Source organism: Pezoporus flaviventris, unplaced genomic scaffold (assembly GCF_033815535.1).
Source record: "Pezoporus flaviventris isolate CSIRO_AGI_PZ_B2104156 unplaced genomic scaffold, CSIRO_AGI_Pfla_v1 ptg000001l, whole genome shotgun sequence".
NCBI lineage: Eukaryota > Metazoa > Chordata > Aves > Psittaciformes > Psittacidae > Pezoporus > Pezoporus flaviventris.
The window spans coordinates 21,340,193-21,358,850 of record NW_026892549.1 but is presented as its reverse complement, the minus strand read 5'-3'; the positions used below and the strand labels follow the sequence as shown (position 1 = coordinate 21,358,850).

General features: G+C 48.6%; 1 protein-coding gene across 2 annotated transcripts in view; it reads right to left on the bottom strand.

Annotated features, from left to right (window-relative positions):
• Positions 1-14,091, bottom strand: part of ADAMTS14 (ADAM metallopeptidase with thrombospondin type 1 motif 14) — a 33,855-nt gene extending 19,764 nt beyond the window's left edge. For both annotated transcript variants that reach the window (XM_061447526.1, XM_061447528.1), the window contains exons 1-4: positions 13,955-14,091; positions 13,136-13,557; positions 6,156-6,312; positions 4,820-5,016 (exon numbers count right to left, since the gene is read on the bottom strand). In XM_061447526.1, coding sequence (XP_061303510.1) covers positions 4,820-5,016; positions 6,156-6,312; positions 13,136-13,557; positions 13,955-14,027 — 849 coding nt within the window. In that variant the 5' untranslated portion in view covers positions 14,028-14,091. The remainder of the gene's footprint in view (positions 1-4,819; positions 5,017-6,155; positions 6,313-13,135; positions 13,558-13,954) is intronic.
• Positions 14,092-18,658: the final 4,567 nt, after the last annotated feature.

Genomic DNA, 18,658 nt, shown 5'->3' with positions numbered 1-18,658 from the left:
GCTCAGCAGCGACCTTTACAGTTAATTCAGAAAGCAGATGTGGAACCAGACTGCCCAAGGCTATAGACTTCCCTTAATACCCAGATATAAATAACTGATCAAGAAAGAAATAAAACAAAAATCCAAAGGGCTTGGCGCTTGCTGCTGCGGTGGCTGTAACACTGAAGTCCCCAGGTTTCTAGGGGTGGAGCATCAGCAGGGGCAGCAGTGCCACTATGCTTGTGCAAGGAGAAGTGGGGATGGAGCTAGGGGGGGGCAAGCACCACCTCCCTGCTCCCCATCAGCCTGCCCTGGAGCTGGTTCAAACCAGCAGAGGGGATGGAAATTGGCCCAGAGAGCGGTTTGCAGGCTTGGCACCACTCCCCCTGCCCTCTGTGGATGCCATTAAATGAGTCAATGTCTTCAGAGAAAATACCCCCAGAAAATACCTGCTCAGCAAAGGGCTCCAGTAAAGGGACCTGCCTTCCTGAAGACAGATGGGATAAAGATCTTATCCCTCTCGCCCACATGGTTAGATGCCCAGCCTGTTTAATACTGTCACCTGGCAAGAAATGCTCTCTTATTTAACTTAAAAGAATATCTCTTTTTTTTCACCTCAACCAGCACAGCCCTTAAAACTGGACATGCATTAAGGGCAAAACAGCAAGAACAACCAGCCCATGCGAGACACACACACCACACCACCCCCCACAGGAAACTCCAAAGCCCCCAGCCAGCAGTGCCAGTTCTTTACAAAGACATGACCATGAAAACCCTCTCCAAAACGCTCGATGAATTCACCAAGCGCATGGGACCCTCCCCCAGACCCTCGCTGGCTCAGGGAGTGAGAAAGGCTGCCTACCTAAATCCCTGCAAGCCTCTGGCCAGCCCTGAGTCTGCAGCCCCAGATGCAAGATCTCGACAGCAAACCGCACTAGAAATGTCTAGACCTCACCGTTCTTCAGGGAAAGAAAACAAAGAGAGAGACACGAGAAGAATTTGCCAAACCAGCAGAATAGCTGACATTTCAAAACCGCAGATTGCTCACTCAGAACAGCCAAGTCATCTTTAAGCTCCTTTCTTTTATTCCCTCACTCAATTTTCATGCTGGTGGATTCATCCCAAGCCTGTGTTCTGGGACTAAGGGGCTAGGAACAGAGGCAAAAGCCCCTTCACCACTTTATTGGGCTTGCTACATACACTTGCATCCCCTGTAGGGATGCACACCTCATGAACACCTGTGACCCACTTCATCTACATTTTCAATGCAGAAGAATGGAGGAAAGGGGAGGTTTGCCCTGCGGAGCAAGACTCTAGATTTTATCACAGCTCTCTACGCAACAGGCTATGTTGTCCCAAAAACATAGCAACAAACACATAAGCCTATATAGGGGGTGGGAAATAGTGTGTGCATGTGTAAGAGACATCGGAGGTATTTTTTATTACTACTAGTTAGCAAGATGGCACATGAACCACCAAGAAACCCCCATGTACCAGGACTGTAATTTGCCCATTATTTTTGACTGGCCTCTCTCCTGAAACAGCACCAAATCAGTGTCTCAAGGAATCCATGCTCTGGCTTGGCTTTTTAGATAATCGCAGGTTAAAACTAAAGCCAGAGGTTTGATTTTTTTTTTTCGCTAACCGTCTGCTCCACAGAGTTTCAGTAGCACTCTTTGTCACTCAGCCCTTGGGAACAATAATTCAGCCAATGTGCTGGAGGGGACAAGCAAGTTCCAGCATGGAAAGGGCTCTGAGTCACAGGGTTTCCCTAGAAACCTGAAACAATGGGAAAACACCAAGTACCTTTGCATCCTTAACCAAATAATGGGCAGTATCCTACAAAAACCCCAACAAACCAGTTGACACTAGGGCAAGGCTTAAAATAGCCCATAGCTTGGTCTCTTCTGAGTAGGACCACCCCCAGCCTTAAGAGGGGTGAGCAGTGGGAAATCCAGAGGAGAAAACCAAGGATCCCAACTGAATTACCAGAGGCCAAAAAGCAAAGTAGGACATAAAACATTTTCTCTCCAATTCCCCTTACGGGGTGCTGGATCCCCTCCTTGTTCCCAGCCCTTCTCCCACTCTTCAGTACTCTCACCCTGCAGTCACAGTGGCTGGGGGATGCTAATTTTGCTTCAGTAGCATCGCAGTCCCTGCCATGGGCAGCAAGCAAGACAGGAGAACAGCTTCCCCCAGCTGCCACATCACCAAATGTTCATCCCAAAAGTCCAGTGTCAGGGAGGGGGCCAGGTTTTGCTAGGGTGGACACAGTGATGCTCAGCTCAGAGCTGAGAGAGATGCTCAGGTGTGCCTTCTCCAGCATGCACGGCAAGCAATGGCAAAGGATGTACTTCCCACCCACTTCAACCTGACCCAAAACCCTATGGTAGTGTCCAAGCCAAGATAGGAATGGCAGGCTGGGAATACAGGCTGGGAGCTAGCGAGGAAGGCAACCTGCAGGGAAGCTCTTAGGTGCACAAAAGGAGCAGTCATCCTGATGTCAGCTTCCCAGTGCTGTTTAATGAAAAGCCTGTTATCCACATTTCTGGCAATAAAATAAGGGGGAAGTTATTTAAAAAAATTCTCCGTGACGAATCATTTATCATTGAGCTTCAGCTGACACTAAGTTCCTAATGAAAGGATTTGTGTCTCAGGGAGGGCCCTGGGACCATAGCTACAGCAGCATCATTTTAAGCTGAGCCTGTGCAGCACCAGGAAGGGGTATGCGTTCCATCACCCACTTGGTACCCAACGGGGACCCCAACGAAGGACAGTAAAGTTTATTATCAACTTCCAAGCCAGCTGCTCCCTTTTCTTGGGATGTATCTTGATAAGAAAATTTCTGGAAGCTTTTCCAGCTGGCTACCATGCAGCATCTCCCTGGTGTACTCCAGCACAGCCCACTAAGTCCTTTCCTTGTTAAGAGAGCTGGCCAAGCCTCTCCTCCTTCCCCTTGCCTCCAACTAATGGGATTAGTGTTCAGCTGTGTGGTCCCAGCACACTCTTCCCCGCCAACCCCAGCACCCTTTTTTTTCTCTCCCTCTGCCATCCAGGCCAGAAAGTGGGGCTTTTTCTGCTGAATCGGGTATTTCAAGGCAATCTGAGACGGTAAGGAAACAAGGCAGCGCCAAGAGGAGGCAGAAGGAGGTCACAGCAAAACTGGAAAGAAAACACACTAAACACAGAAAGAAAGAAGGGGAAGGGGGTGGGGGAAGAATATATAGAAGGAAATAATACTTGGGGGAAGTATTTGTTGTGTGCATTATCCTGTTTTTCCCCTTTTACTGCTGCTGCTTTCCCTTCCCTTTATTTAATTCATTAAAGTCTCCAGTGCCGCCTTTACTTGAATAGCAGCAGTCCTCCCTTCTCCCAGCACAGGATCCCGCGCATTCACTCCCTGAAAAGTCCTGCCTGCGGGGTATAAACCATGAAATGCGCCTGAAAACCAACCTTTTGATTAAAGCTGACAATCCCCAGGCACTCAAATGTCTGTCGTGTCGTGTCCCATCCCCCCGTCCCCCCCGTCCCCCCCGTCCCCGAGATCGGAAAGGGAAAATGACATCATCTCTGACCCCCGTAACATGGGAAGAGCCTGGGGTCAGAACGGGCAATCCTGCGGCTTCCCCCTTGCAGAAGGATTTAATAAGCAAACCAGAGAAACTTTCAGAGAGTTAACTGAAATGATGCTGAGAGCATCCAACCACAGGCATTGGGATACTGCACTGGAGAATAAAATGTTGCAATGAAGGCATTTGCTTTTTAAAACCAACATCTTCTCTATTTGGGATCGTCCACATTACGCTTGGCCTCTAATCGTGCAAATCCTTACCCCTTATGCTGATAATCTCCCCTTCGTTACTGGGAATATGGCTCCGAGCTGGTCAACCATGGCAGAAATAATGTCCAAAGAAAACCCAACCAAGCAACCAAAAAGCAAAAGCATCATTATAGCTTGGTTATTTCTCAGCTGGCTGTGCCTTTCAAACACTTTCCATCACCATGCAAAAGAGTACTTAAATAAAAATAAATAAATAGAGACGAGTATAAAGCATGGAAAATAAAACAAAAATGGGAAATCACACAAGAGAGATCTTTGAATGCAGACCATATTTGCAGACCTTCAGGTGCTGGTGGAGCAAACCTTCCACAAGATGACTAGCTGAATAAATATTGATCCTTCCACATCTCTCAGGACATGGGGAATATGTACATTTTTATCTTAAGAAAAAAAAAGGTGTGCAGGGAATCAGCACAGGCTTCCCTGTACCACTGGGTGAGGAGAGATGCAGAAGCAGACCTGCTCTAAAGCTGCTATAAACTCCTTTTCAAGCACATCTGACTAGTCCTCAAGGTGCCCAGGTTTTCCAAAAAAAGCTTCTGAAAATCTGTAAAAATCTTTCCCCGTCTACAAATACTGTTCAAAATAAACATAATAAGTACAAAATAAAAAAATGAACAACCATTCTTTTTCTAAGCATTTGCTGAGATTTCAGTGATGATCAGGAGATGATCAGGAGATTTCAGTGATGATCAGGAGATACAGAAGATGCTCTTGGACGTAGGTGACAGGCAGTGACAGCAACCACCACGCCAGACCCTGCCACTGGCCAGGGGAACTTGACGGAGAGGAACATAAAAAGGCTCTGCTTTCCACCACTCCAGTTGCCACAGCTATTAAATGCCAGAGATGGCTGTGTGAATGCACAGCCAGCCCTTCCTGCAGCACTTTTCTCCCCTCCCAAATCCTCTTTTTTTCCAGGATAACCGATTTTCAGCATGAGGAAAGCAGTAAACAAGGGGGGGGGGGGAGCCACAGACCCTCAAAGCCAAGCCTTACTATGTTCATGAGGGTGAGGACGTAGTTCTGGACATGCTCCTTCCCATGGAAGCGTACAATCGAGTCATCCACTGCCAGCAAGACCTCGATGTTGTAGTCGTCCTTCCTGGCGTGGCGCCTCTTGCGTTCTGTGTCCCCCAGCCGCTCCGTCATCAGCTCCAGGGAGTTGGGGAGATCACCCACTTGCATGTCGGACACTGAGCAAGGCATAGGGGGCAGAACAAGAAACAGCCATTGAGGTGACCTGACACCATGGCAACACCAAAAAAAAAATACAAATTCACCATTGCTCTGCAGTGGGGAAATGGCTCTTTAATGGGACCACCAGCACTAAAAGACACATCTGGGATATGATGGTCCTACACACTCTGTTGGATGGTGGTGAAGAGGTGCTGGATAGCTGGGGAGGATGCCTGTGAAGCTGAGGGCTGCTCCTTGAGAGCAGAGAGCTGAATCCAGAGCATCCTCCATGCTTCACCCTTCATCACATCCTTCACCCCGTAACCTTGTAGTCCCTTTGAAACTCTCAATTCCATTAGTAACGCTACAAAAGCAATGAGCCCATCCTGCAAAACTTCTACACTTCATTAAAACTCAGGGAGCAGATTATGGTGCCACTGGAGGTGAATAAATGCTGGGAAGTTTAATGTCTCTGTGTAAATATAAATAGGTTTAGAGAGTGCTTTTGCACAGCGTTGACCCCACACTTGTAAACACTTCTGTGTGTGCTTGGCTTTGTGTGGGTGAGAGGGGAAGTCAGCAGGCGATTTATGTGCATAGAGAGCAGCACATGGCTAAGTGATGCTATAAAAAAGAAAAAGCCACATTTTCTCCTTCAAGGCAAAGAAGGGAAAAGAAAAAAGGACAAGGCACTAGAGAAGCAAAATGAATTGTGAACATGGGGAAAAAGAAGGACTTCTATCAAGACTGCAGCACCTACATCTCCAAGCCACAGTCACAGCAAAGTCAGACCAAGTCTGCCGCCTCCTGACCTCTTCGCTCACAAGTCCCAACTCTTCTTCCCATCCCAAGGCTGATGTGAGCATCCATGGGCCTGATCACACCCACCTGTGAAATTCTTCCTCTTTGACGAAGAGGAAGAATAACTCGTATATACAATTCATCCACTTTTAACCAAATTTGAAGAATTTCAAAGTTCCCAGCAAAAGCCCAGCATTTTCTTTCCTTTCTTCTCCCTGATGACCCAACTGGCAGGTAAAGCCAGCCTAAAGCCATAGGGCAAGATGTACAAGCTAGAGAGCAAGTGGAAGTCCTCCCCCCACAAGAAATAGTTATGATCAATTGCTGGTAAAGAATAGACTCCAGCGGCCCCTACCTTCAGGGTGGAAGTCCTGATGGGGCTCAGCACCATCCTGCCGGATGGCCGACCGGCGGTATACCACGTGGGCTCTCCCATGCTCCTCTGTCTCCTGCTGCCCCCTCTCCAGGGGCTCAATGAAGAACTCATTGCTGTCTGTCCGAATCAGGCCAGCCTGGACTCCACAGAAAATAAAGGGGAAAAAAAAATGTGTTTTTATATACACATACGCTTACATACACACTCAGTATATGCAGTAAAGATTGATACAGAACATGCATGAATCCAAAGGAAAAAGGCATCCCAAATAAACTGTCTTGTTGCTATTCCATGACACTGGGATGGATGCCTTACCATGTTCATGTATGATGACCCTTAATTTCCCCTGTAGATGGAAAAAAAAGGGGGAACAAGAAACAGAGAATGATACCAACCAACAAAAAAATTGATGTAATTCCAGTTATGTCTTTATATGGCTAGGAAACTCCATTCCTTCTCACCAGTGATGTGGGGTACAGGCTGCAGGGGCTCCCACACCACCTCGCCTCCCTGCACCATGCCCATGCCTGTAGTGACTGGGAGGAAACCTGCCATTTCACCAACAAGTCTGCAGTCACAGCAAGACGGAAGGAAAAAGAAACCATCATCTCTGCCCTGTGGAGTGCTTGGGAATTAACACAGGGAAACCCCTTCAGAAGAGAAGCTGGAAAGCATTATGACTACACTTCCCTAACATGGGGAAGATGAATGAAAGGGCAAACATCGCTGGTAATGTTGTCCTGGTTACCAATCTGCTCCTAATTAACACCAAGCTCCCACCAAATCTCCCTTACATCAGCCTGAGCACTCATACCCCGCAGCGCCAGCCAGCTCAGACCTCAGGGAAGCAAAAGGATCACTGGGATTTGGCTTCCATCCTATGGGCAGCTACCCCCAGCCCAGCATTTTTCACAGCTCCCTCCATCACACACACACACTCTCCTTCCTCTGGCACTGCCCGCTGCTGCCTGCTGCTGAATAGCTGGAAAGCACAGACAGAACATACGGATCTGTACTTACACAGCAAAGCCTTCAACAGCATGTACTTACCGGAGTCCTCATCAGGGTGGGGGTATTAGAACTGTTTTCATCAAATAAAACAAAAACCTTACATATATACTGCACAGAGCAGTACGAAGACATAAGCTAGGCTCTGTAAACAACCAGGCAAAGCTGGGGCTCTTCCAAGCTTGCATGGGTCATTGGATCTCCCTCACATTCACGTACTGATGCATTCACCCTGGCATCAGCAACCTGTCTCTGTTAGACTTCATCAAATTTCCTGCTCCACTTGGGTTTTATTAGCTGCTTAACTCCTCTGGAAAGCAGGTCTTTGGCTGGTTTTGTTTTACCTCCTTCCCGAGGAATCCAAGTACAGGCAGTTGTGCTAGGATCAACTTGCCTGACGCACGTATTTCAGGTCGTGCCCACAGGAGACATTCAGGTCACCAGGGGAGGACCTCTCCATCCACCCCCAGCCAAGGAGATGAAAATCACTGCCAAATTTAACCAGAAGTCTGGAGCACCAGGCAAAGTGGTGGTGATAAGGCAGAGAGTCAACCCGCAGGTCAGGTCCAGTGATGGCTGGGCAAGTACATGGCAACGGGGCAGGTCTAAGCCTCTGCTCTTTATGTGATAAGAGAAGGTGGGGATCCATTGCTTAACAAACAAAAATGAGTAGCTACGAAGGGCAGAGCTCTGGGTATCTGATACAGGCATCACAAACATGCCTGGATTTTATGCACATGAATTACGCTGATGATTTCCCACGTTTCCAGCTTGCGCATCACCAGAAATTTGGGCTGGAGCAGCACTCCTACTACCCAAATGCACCTGGCACTGTACCCCAGCCAGCATCCTATTTCAGCCTGGCAGCACAATAAGCAACCTCTGTCCCAGGAGAAGGTCTTCTGGGACACCACTACCACCTCGCAGCCCTGCCATGAAACGTTTCACTCAGGACAAGGCACCCAAAGTCAATTTATGGGTATATGGCAAAAGCCGGGACTTGCTGAATCAGGTGGCCAGAGAAAAACTGTGCTGCCTTGCTGGGGCAAGGCTGGATTAAAACATGAAAGAGCCTGGTCCTGAGCCATGGCCCACTTGGGTTTGCTCTGCTCTATAGCTCATGACTAATTGTATATGGCTCAAGAAATAAAGCAGCCCAGACTTTCTCACCTGTGCTTTCTCCCAAAGGTGGGACGTAACATACTGCTGACTCCAGCAGTGACCGACAGACAAAGTAGATACCACAAGGACTTCTATGCACATCTGATCAGAGCAGCTTCATAAATGAAACAGAAACCACAGCAGTCACCTTGGCATTTACAAAAATAAAATAATAAAACAAACCAGCACAAAACCAAGATTGCACGAGGCATGCACAAACCTGCTCAGCCTTAAAAAGGAGCAGCTCAGGCTGTACTTCAGCATTTTGTGAAGGTTGTAACTGTAGGGAAGCAGCAAGAGAGGCCAGCCACCCAAAAAGCCACAGTAAGCTTTCCTTGGGCTCTTGCCAAAAGATCAATCCCATCCTCAATAATCAATTTGCCATGTGCTTCCTGCCCCCAATTTTATTTGGTTTAATAACATCAAATCAAATGAAATCTGGCCAGGCGGGACTATCATTACTAATATTTCTAACACAAGATGCTGTCTGCAGCTCTTGGGGAAGGTAATTTCCAATCTAGAAAATGGCCTTTTATATACTTTTTTTTTTCCTTTTAAGGAAAACACCAAATCCATTTCTGCCAGCTCACAGAAGGTGAAATCTTTTACTCAGCTCTCCTGTGTCTCCCCAGGCTACAGGAGAGATGAACTGGCCCCACTGGCCTGGCACCAGCCTTGCTAAGGGGAACCCCCCAGCACCCTGGGTAAAAAACTCCTCCACCACCGCTGGGTAAAAAGCTTCAACTCCCACAGGAATTCAGGAAATTCTGACACTTCAACACAGCTGAAATGTGGAAAAATTAATAAAACTGCTCCACTCAGCCAGAGAGGCAAACAGCACCGAGGAGGGGGAAATCCAGCTGCGTGCATACTATGTATTTTTCCTACACGATTCACACTTAATTTGGACAAAAAGTCCCAGAAAGCCAGGCTGTGTGAATGCAGGCACCATCCTAGCCACTGCTCCCCTTTCTCCAGAGACTGCCCAGTGAAGGCATCGGGGAGGGATCAGTAGAGGGATGCATCTGTCCTGCATTTAGCTGGACCACACCTCGCAGTAGCACAGCATGTGCTCCATCACTATTTTGGTACCTCTCTGCACAGCACAGGCTTTGCAACCCATTTAACACAACGCTTTGCACTTCTTGACTGCTTTCCCTGCTCTTCGAGCCAAGGCAAGAGATTTTTGGGATGTTTGCAGACAGGGAGCTGCTCCATCTGGGCTTTGCCAGGTCTCTCAGGCCAGGATTCAAATACAGTACCTGGTGGGGTGAGGGCATGAAGACATGCTCACTGCTAACTAACTAATTAGGTTTTCAGCCCAAACAGAGACTGCTTTTCATCTCACTGCCAAAAATAAGGACTTTCACATAGGAGAAAAGTTCTCATTTCCAAGTTAAAAAAAAAAAAAAAAAAAAAAGGAGCTGAGGACAGTGGGATCTATGTAACCAAATGACATCTCGCCTTCTGGGCATTTAAACCAGCACCTTCTTTCTTCACAGAATTAACCCTATAGTTCAGGAACTGCAAGGAAAATCCTGGAAGACAAAGCCATACTTTTTGCACTGGGCATCATTATGGGGACTGTTTCTCTCTTCGTTTCCTATTAATTGCTGTTCTGAGGGCCTTTGTGCTCTGCTTATCTGTTGCCACCCCTCCAAAGCAAGCCAGGCTGACAGGGACGGAAAACGCTGGCTCTACGGTTTGCAGGACATTGATGTTTGGTGCAAATAACCCTGAAGAACAACAGGGAAAAGCCAGCCACAAAAAGCAAATGTGGTGCCTACAGATGATAATTCTTCATCCACCTCTGCCAGTAAAGCATGAAGGAAGCAAGGTTGACCACACGCTGCTAAAGCTGGCATGGAAAGATGGGGTACCTTCACTGCAGTGAGATGTGTCTGATGGGGCAGATTTCTGCTTAACACTACTTTACCAGCTAGGAATTTGGTGACTTAAATCAGCTTTGAAATTACATTATGGACGACAGCATCTTCCCACTCTGGTATGAGGCACCCTTGCAAAGAAAAGGCTGGATTTTCATGTGTGGATGCCTGCAGCAAGTAACAGCTGCGGAAGGTGCCATGGGTTTGGCATCTCTCAAAAAAATCAGCTAACTTACATGGCTAAATATGGATTTAGGAAAGACTTAATGTGTACTCTCTTTTTCAAGAACTGTTTCTTTTTCCCCTTCATTATTTATAATCTCAGTCTCCATTTATACACAGCATAATCTCTTTGTGTACACAGCCTTCATCCACAGCATCCCAGAGCGCTTCCTTTGACCAGAAAAGAGCAGCCATGTGCGGTCCTGTGCCTCCCACACACACTGTACTGGGATGCAAAAGCTGCAATCCCCTTTTGAAGCTCATGGATAACTTCCAGTAAAAGTCCACAGCAATTCCAGGGTACATACATATCAAAGAGCAACACAGCTACCTACAGCCAGTGCTCCCCACCTTACATTAGTCCCTATCTAGCATGATGCTAACAACAGTCCTGACCACTTACATCTCTCCCAGATGTTCTGCTGCTTCTCTGCTGGGTCACGCTGGAGGTACAGCATGGTCACAGATACTATCCTCCCATCCCATCCATACTTGTCACCACATTTTGGTTCTGTTTCTTGCTTCATTTGCTAAATCAAGCTCTTTTCACTGCTTTCTTGGGGTCCTGTTGGTCTCACAACTCCGAGCAAATACAAGCTGCAGACTAACTTAAGGCAGAGGACCATACAGCAATCTACACCAGCCAAAAAATCCATGAAAGACAGAAACCAACTGCTATGTTGGAAGTATTACAAAATCCTCTTTACTGGAGAAGGAGCAGAACCCCTGCTCAGGCTCTGTCCTTCTGACCTCTTCCCCCAGCCTGCAATCACCACATGTGCTTTGCCGGATGATGGGAAATTGCTGCTTGAGGCCAGGGCATTTATTTGTTGGCCACAGAGCAATAGATGCACTGCAGGAAGAAAAAAAAAATTACTTTTTTTTCTCTTTCCTGGTGCTGCTGGAGCTCTACATGAAGAAATAAAACATCTGCAAGACAATACATCAGCAACCATGATACTAATACCGTGTCCCAGGATAGCTTCAGAAATGGGGGTGCACCAAAACCTCCCTGCAGAAGCCCTTAGCACCTGCAAACAACTAAAGCCCCGTGCACCAGCACAACGTGGCTCAGCTAATCCAACCCTGCAGAGCAGCATCAAAGCTCCCACAGGGCTGGCTGCACGGGGGTTAATGAAGGTAAAGAAGAAGCAAGCACCCTGAGCTGCTGATCCTGGGTGAAGAGCCACTTCTTTCCATGAGCTTAAGAGAGTGGGCTTGGGGGTACCATGGATGGCAACACAGGAACTGCTTCATAAATCTCTGGGGAAGAAAAACCCCATAACACTACCCTCACAGCTTCTGAGCTGTGTCAGGACATGGACTCAGCTGCCAACCGCTTCCAGCATCACTTCACTCATGATGCCAGCAGAAATTATATCTGCAATGCAACCTGTACACTTAAAAAGCAATTTTTCATTCCAGACACAGCGTTACTAGTTGCTTGTTGGAGCTATAGGAAATACCTTTCAAGCTTTCAAGCCTGCCCAAATTCACCAGCCCCAGGACCATCCATATCATAGAGAAATTTCTGCAAATTCACAGCCTCAGACAATTCTAAAAAAGCTGTTTCAGAAGCTGTGGATTGCATGCTAAAATTGTTGGGAGAAAAAATAAACAAACTACTAAATGCAGGTGAAATATGTATTTCTAGCCGTGCTGCTCTGTCATTTCTGCTTGTATAGTAACACCAGGCGCTGCATAAAAAGAACGGAATGCCAAATTGTTTGTGCTAGCTGCCAAAACCGGCTTAAGGAACTCCCAGAATAAAGCAACCGAAAAAGAAGTATATTAAAAAAAAAATGGCAAAGCAAAATAAGAGGTTTATTCCAACGCAGGAGTAATGTAAGCGATACCAGGAGAAAACAGCAAACCCTGGCACCTAAAACAAGAATTAAATTGGCTCAAAGGAAATTTGAAGGGCAATGGGCCAAAGGTATAAAAAAAAAAAAAAAGAAGTGATTCTTCAACCATATCAAAAGTAGGAAACCCACAGGCAGACCAGATGCCAGGGCTAAGGAGGTAACAGAGCCATTTAAAGTAATTAAAGCGCTGTGGCAGCAAGTAACCGGTGCTGAACTGGGTGCCAAAAAGCTCTGAGCATGGAACAATTAGAAAAAAAGAATGGAAGAAAAAAAGAGATCCTGCAAAAAAAAAAGATGCTTTTCAACTTGGCAGAAAGACTGCAGGCTAACAGTGATTTTAGGAGATCAAGCTCACTCAGTCTCATTTAAGAGGAGGGAAACAGAGAAAAAGTTCCTGAAGCAGTCCCAGAGTAAAACATGGATGAGTGAGGATGAAGCTGCACCACTGTCAGCATGGGCAACTGTCCCAGAGGCAGAGCCCATGGGCATAATAGCACCAGACACAGCCCACCTCTGGGCAGGAGGCAGCTCGGGCATGGGGCAGGCAATGTTTTCAACACCTTCAAACAAATACAGCTGCACATACAGCAGAAAGATGGAGCACTCGCACATGTAGTACCCTGCCCTGCTTACACCACAAGCCACGTGGGGAAAGAGAACCCACAGCACCAGACGGTAAAGGGCAACGCATGGCACAGACACTTAAAGCATCACCAAATAATCAGGTTTCAGGGCACGACGATCCACCTCTTAAGAGAAAACCATACCAAAACACAGGCAACATGCACAACCTGCCCCGCTGGCCTCCTGAGCTTACCAGTCCATCGCAGTTGCTGATGGCCACAGCGGCTCCGGGCATGCCGGAGATGTCGCCGGTGAAAAGGCACCGCTGCTGAAGGGGTTCCCGGAAAAGCACCTCAAAATCCTCCTGCCATTCGGCTACGGCGCCCTGCGGCACCAGCCGCTGGTTGGGCCTCAGCCGGAGGTGCAGCTCCTTCCCAAAAACCGTGACGTTGAAGTACAGCAAGCGGCCGCCGGCCTCGCGGCGCTGGGGGGACTCATCCAGGGGGCTGCGGGGGACACGGCGGCGGGACGGGCGTTGGGCTGGGGGACAGGCGGCTCCGCCGATCCCCGCCGCCGCATCGCCGGACACCACGTGCGAGAGGAAGCGGCCGCGGCAATCCGCGCTGAATGGGACGATCACACCATACTCGCTGAGTTTGCCGGACAGGAGGAGCTCTGCGGAGTCAAGACGCAGGAAAAGGGCTCAGCCACGGGCACGGAGCATCCCGCTCACGCGTCGGGATTTCGGTGGCCAACCCAACTCGGGAAGCCTTTGGCAAGCCCCACTAGAGCTCGATAAACCCAGCAACTGCTTTTCCCTCCCAGCGCAGCTCCGGCGTGTAGTTTCAGCCAGGCGCATCAAACGTAGCAGAATAAACTCGGGCTGACGTGCCCCTCACGCCAGGCACGCCAACTATTTCTCGCCCAGCCTCCATCTCCCCAATTTCCCATTGAAATCAAACCCCCCGCCAGCGGCAGCGCTCTCCTTTCCCCCCATCCTCCGGGGTGCGAGCCACCTGTCAAAACAGCCCGCACCCCCGGGGACCCCGCTCCCCCCGGGAAGGGGCCGTACCTGGGGCGCTGCCGGCGGCCAGGCAGCCGTGCAGGGGGACGAGGCAGGACAGCACCAGCCGCAGATAATCCATTTGGGGCCGGCGGCGCGGCGCGGCGGGATGCGGGGCCGGCGGGATGCGGGGCGGGCGGCGCCCGGCGCCCGCCTCCCCCCGCCGCCGCCGCCGCCGCCGGGGTCCCTGGCGCTCCCGCCGCCGCTGCCGCCTCCGGGGGGGCCGGGCGGCGCCGCGCTGCGCGCCCGCGGCCCCCGTGCGCGGCGTGGGGCGGGCCGGGGGCAGGGTCTGCGCGAAGGGGTGGGAGTTAGGGGTGTTAGAGTTCTACTGGGGGGTTTCTTCATTTTATTTTTTTTTACATTTACTTTTTGTTACTTGAGAAAAAATCATTAAAAAAAAAAACCAAACAGTTCTCGTGTTGCATTTGGATGGTTCTTTTTTTTTTTTTTTTTGGGGGGGGGGGGTTAAGGGAAAGAAAAGCCTTTTCGGGCAACCGGCTCCGGCCTGCCAGCCCTCCCTCCCTACCAGCCTCCCTCCGTCCCTCCCCGCCCCGCGGCCCCCGCTTCAGCCGTGCCCGAACAAAAGCGAGGAGCGGCAGGAGCGGTGGGGGGAGCTGGAGCCCCCTTCCACCCGCGCTGCCTGTTTTCCTGCCTGGGGTTCTCCCCAACCCCTCCCCCCCCCCCCCCCAAGAAGCGGACCCCGCGCAGTGGAGCTCCATAGGGAGAGCCAGATCGTCTCCCAGCACTTAAACTGCTGCGGCCTCATGAGGTGTAGGTAAACATCCTATTTAGACACATCTGGAATGATGGGCTTTTTACTCTTCCCTTCTGTTTTTAGGAAGAGATATGATGGCAAAAGGCGATTGTGCGAGAACAGCGGCTGGTTTCTGGATGCTGTGTTGCTGGGTCTCCAAGGGGGATCACCTCTTGTGTTTTACAAAGGACATCACTAAAGCTCTGCAGCTGGGACCTCTGCACTTCATCAGGCTCCTTACTACCCTCCTTACAAGGGGCAAATAAATTAGGCAGTCCCCTAAAAAATAAACAGAATTTCAACGCATCCAGCACCACAGTAAAGGTGCTTCCTTCATCACTTATTTTCAGTGCAGAAGACACCAACTACACAAATGCTTAAAGCACCACCGGAGCCCTCTAGGGCAGGGCCTCTCACCATCTCTTGCCCAAACTTCACCTCCATCAATACAGAGGACACATTCTGGTACCCTTTGCATTTGTTGGGTCTAGGTGGTTTTTCTTTCTTCTGAATCTAATTCTGGACAGGATTTAAGGCTGGCTCCAGGGAATGGGGTGTGCTGCAGCGCTAGTAATACCAGTTGTGCTAGTTGTGCATGGCTTATACTTACCTGGGGCCTCAGGGGCAGTTCAGGTTACGCTGGGCAACCCACAGCCTGTCCTAAGAGGTAATCCCTGCCTTGAAGACTTTGTCATCTAAACTGCCACAGGAGGCAGAATGCAATGGGAAAGGCAAGCAGGGAAAAGGTGCCGGGCTGCAAATTTCACATCAGCTCTATTGTTAGGAATATTATTTTGGATCTCCTTGGTAGGACCTCTATTGGAGCTTTCATCCCAGTCCAGCAGCACATCAAGGCCAGGAGTGGCAGGAGAGGACCCACAGTTTGGGGAAAGCCGCCTTTGGAAAGCCCTGCTTACCTCCACTGTGGACATGGTTGGATGGTAGTGCTGCTGGCTGCTGGCTGCTGGCTGCCAGAAGAAGGATCCACAAGTGAGGGAATCCCTCAGAGATGGTCCTGCTGCAGCTGTTTCTGGTTAAGTGCTGAGGGAAGTCGGACTTTGGTGCTCTCCAGTCGCGTTATGCAGAATGGGTGCTGCCAAAGTATCGTTCTGGAGCTGGACATGAAGGTGAAAAGTCTTGCTTTCTAGCTGGGTGATTGGGTTGGGTTTCGGGGGAAAGGAGGGGAGACTGAGGTCTCAGTGATCAAAATCCAGCCCCAAAAACCCTCTAGTAAAGCCATAAGATGTCTCCAGAGAAAGAAGAATAAGCTTACTTCAGCTAGAGAAAGAGAATCTCAAGTTGAAAAAACAGGTTTTAGTTCTCAATGTAAGGCTTTGCATGCTTCTGTTGCTTAGTGCAACATATAATTGAGTACAAGAAGTGATGTGTAAGAGAATCTTTGCATGAAAGATAAAGAATTTGTGCTTCAAGCATTTTAGGTGATTTAGGCAGATATGGACCCATTAGTGCATTAAAGCTGGAACAAGCCCTTATTATGACTAAATAGATTTATGATGAAACATGTAATAAAGAGCATACTTTAGTTGTGAAGAACAGCTCCACAAAACATCATTTAATTACTTTTTTTCAGAGACCCAAACTATCCACAAGATCCATGAACTCATTCAGTCCCTCTAGACCATTAATGCTTCCCTGATGTTATCAAACCATTTGCTTTGGCAGCGTAAATTTGGCTGAACAATGATGGCCATGAACTGACATGCAACTCCCCCCATGTGTGCACCTTCTAAAGGTAATAAAAAAATGGGTTTGGGTACTGATCTTGTAACTTGCTTGTAAATTGTGCATGGTGAGAAGACGATCCCTATGGGGATCTCTTGAGCTCCCAGACACTGAGTTGCTCATTTGTCACCCTCACATCGTACTTGCATGAAATATTAAAATAATCAAGGACTGCAAGTGGATTTTTGTGTTATCTCTACCAATACACCATCATTTAAAAAGAAAAAGCTGTTGTTCTTTCCAGTGTATTCCCCAGTTCCCAGCATAAAAAGAGGAAGGAAGAGTGAAAAAGCAAGGCAACTATAGGATATTTCTTGCTAGGAAAGCTAAATCAAGATATGCAACAATTTAATTTTGTTATAATAACAGAGAGCATAATAATAAAGCAAGCATATTGTAGCATCACCCCAAGTGGAACAGAAGCCACACAGGGGCAACCCTGGGTGTCCCTCACACCCCAGAGGAGACTTGGCCAAGACAGCAGGGCAGGTACCTGGACATCCCAGCTTCTTTTCCTCAAGGCATTCACCCTTACCCCCAAAAGCCCTGCGACACCCCATTTCAGCTGCAGCTGAGGAGAACAACCCCTGCAGTGACCCCCAGCCTTTCTGCCTCCTGTTTTGTCCTTTTCTCCCTTCCTTGCTTGTCCTTCCCTATTGCTTTGGCTCCTCTATTCTCCTCTTTGTCTCCTAGCTTTGCCTTTCCCCTCCTGGCCTTTAACTCTACCAGACCCTTCTCCTTGACTTTAGGCTTAACCTTTTCCTTTCTGTTTTTGAGTTCAAATGAAGACTTTTCCTGTTTTCCCCTCCTCAAGTGCTATTTTATCTCAAGACTCCATTTCCTCCATCGATATCACACTTTGTAATTCTCCTTTCTGATTCAACAGGCGCTTCTCTCCTCAGCCCTGAGATTTGCCAGTGACATCTTTTGAGTGACCTACCCATGTATTAGGTGACCTCTAGGTCCAGGGTGCAGCAGCTTTTCTTTCCAACTTCCGGAGAAGAAAGCTGACAACAGTTCCTCCTTTTAAAACCCCAAATCAGACTTCTTTCCCTCTGGGAGACTCCAACGGGTATTCCCAAAGCCTTATTTTTACCTGGTGGTACCAAGCCCTGCCCATCCTGGAGAAATGCGGTGTGACCAAGCCCTGCCCATCCCAGCCAGGTACATCTCAGAGCCAGAGCCCAGGCAACGTGCCCCATATCTCAGTGCAGGGTGGTGGCCTCCCACCAGCAGTAGATGCAGCTATTGGCCCCTAAGTGCAATTAATCCTCAATCTGAGGGATGGGGAAATCTTCACACCAGGCTGGAAGGGTTTCTTACAAATAAATAAATAAATAAAAATACTTAATTTGGGCTGGGTTTTATGTCTTTACAAGTGCTGGTCGTTTTGCTGAGCCATGCAAGCCTCCTGGAGGAGAGGGCATTAGGTGTAATAAAATCACACCAATCTCCACCAATTACCTAAACTGGCTTTTCCAACCATAGTATCATGAGTTTAGAAGCCAGGAGCTCAGGATCTACCAGAGCAAGGAGTGAGGGCTGTATTTCCATCAGTCACCACAGTTCTTCTTCACAGACATTTAAAGCTTCTGTCGTTAATCCAAAAGGCTATGAAACAGCCATCCCTGCGCTCAGATTGCGTAATCACCAGCCTCATCCTCACAATTGGTTGATTTCTGGCAAGAAGTGGTAAAAATGGCAGAAAAAAATTAAAAGAAAGAAGGAGGAAAATAGCATTTCTCCAGCCAGTTGGTTTAATTTGTGTTTTTGAAAGCAGCTACAAGAAGAAAGCAGAAGACCTGGCAGAGACGAACTAGCAGCCAGAGCACAGGTAAGACAGGAAAGGGAGCATGGCCAGAGATTCTACCTGCCTCTCCCTACCCCAGGTGCAGCACATTTCCGTGCAAAGAGAAGGGTAAAGGTCTGAGGCAGTGCTTGGTGGTCAGGGAGACATCCAAAACCGCACTGTGCAGGGACCCAAGGAATGCAATCCCACCCACCCCCCTCCACTCCCCAAACTAGAGGGATCGAAGCAAAAGCAGCAGCAGGCTGTGGGTGAGCGAGCATGACCTCATCCCTCAGACACGCAGAGCTGCCATGAGATTAAACCAGAAAATAGTCACTGCTGCAGCGCCGATGGCAGAAAGGGAGCCTTGCTCTTGGGAGAAAAAAGCCCCCTGAATGTCTTCCCCTCCCTCTCTAAAGCCATTCCC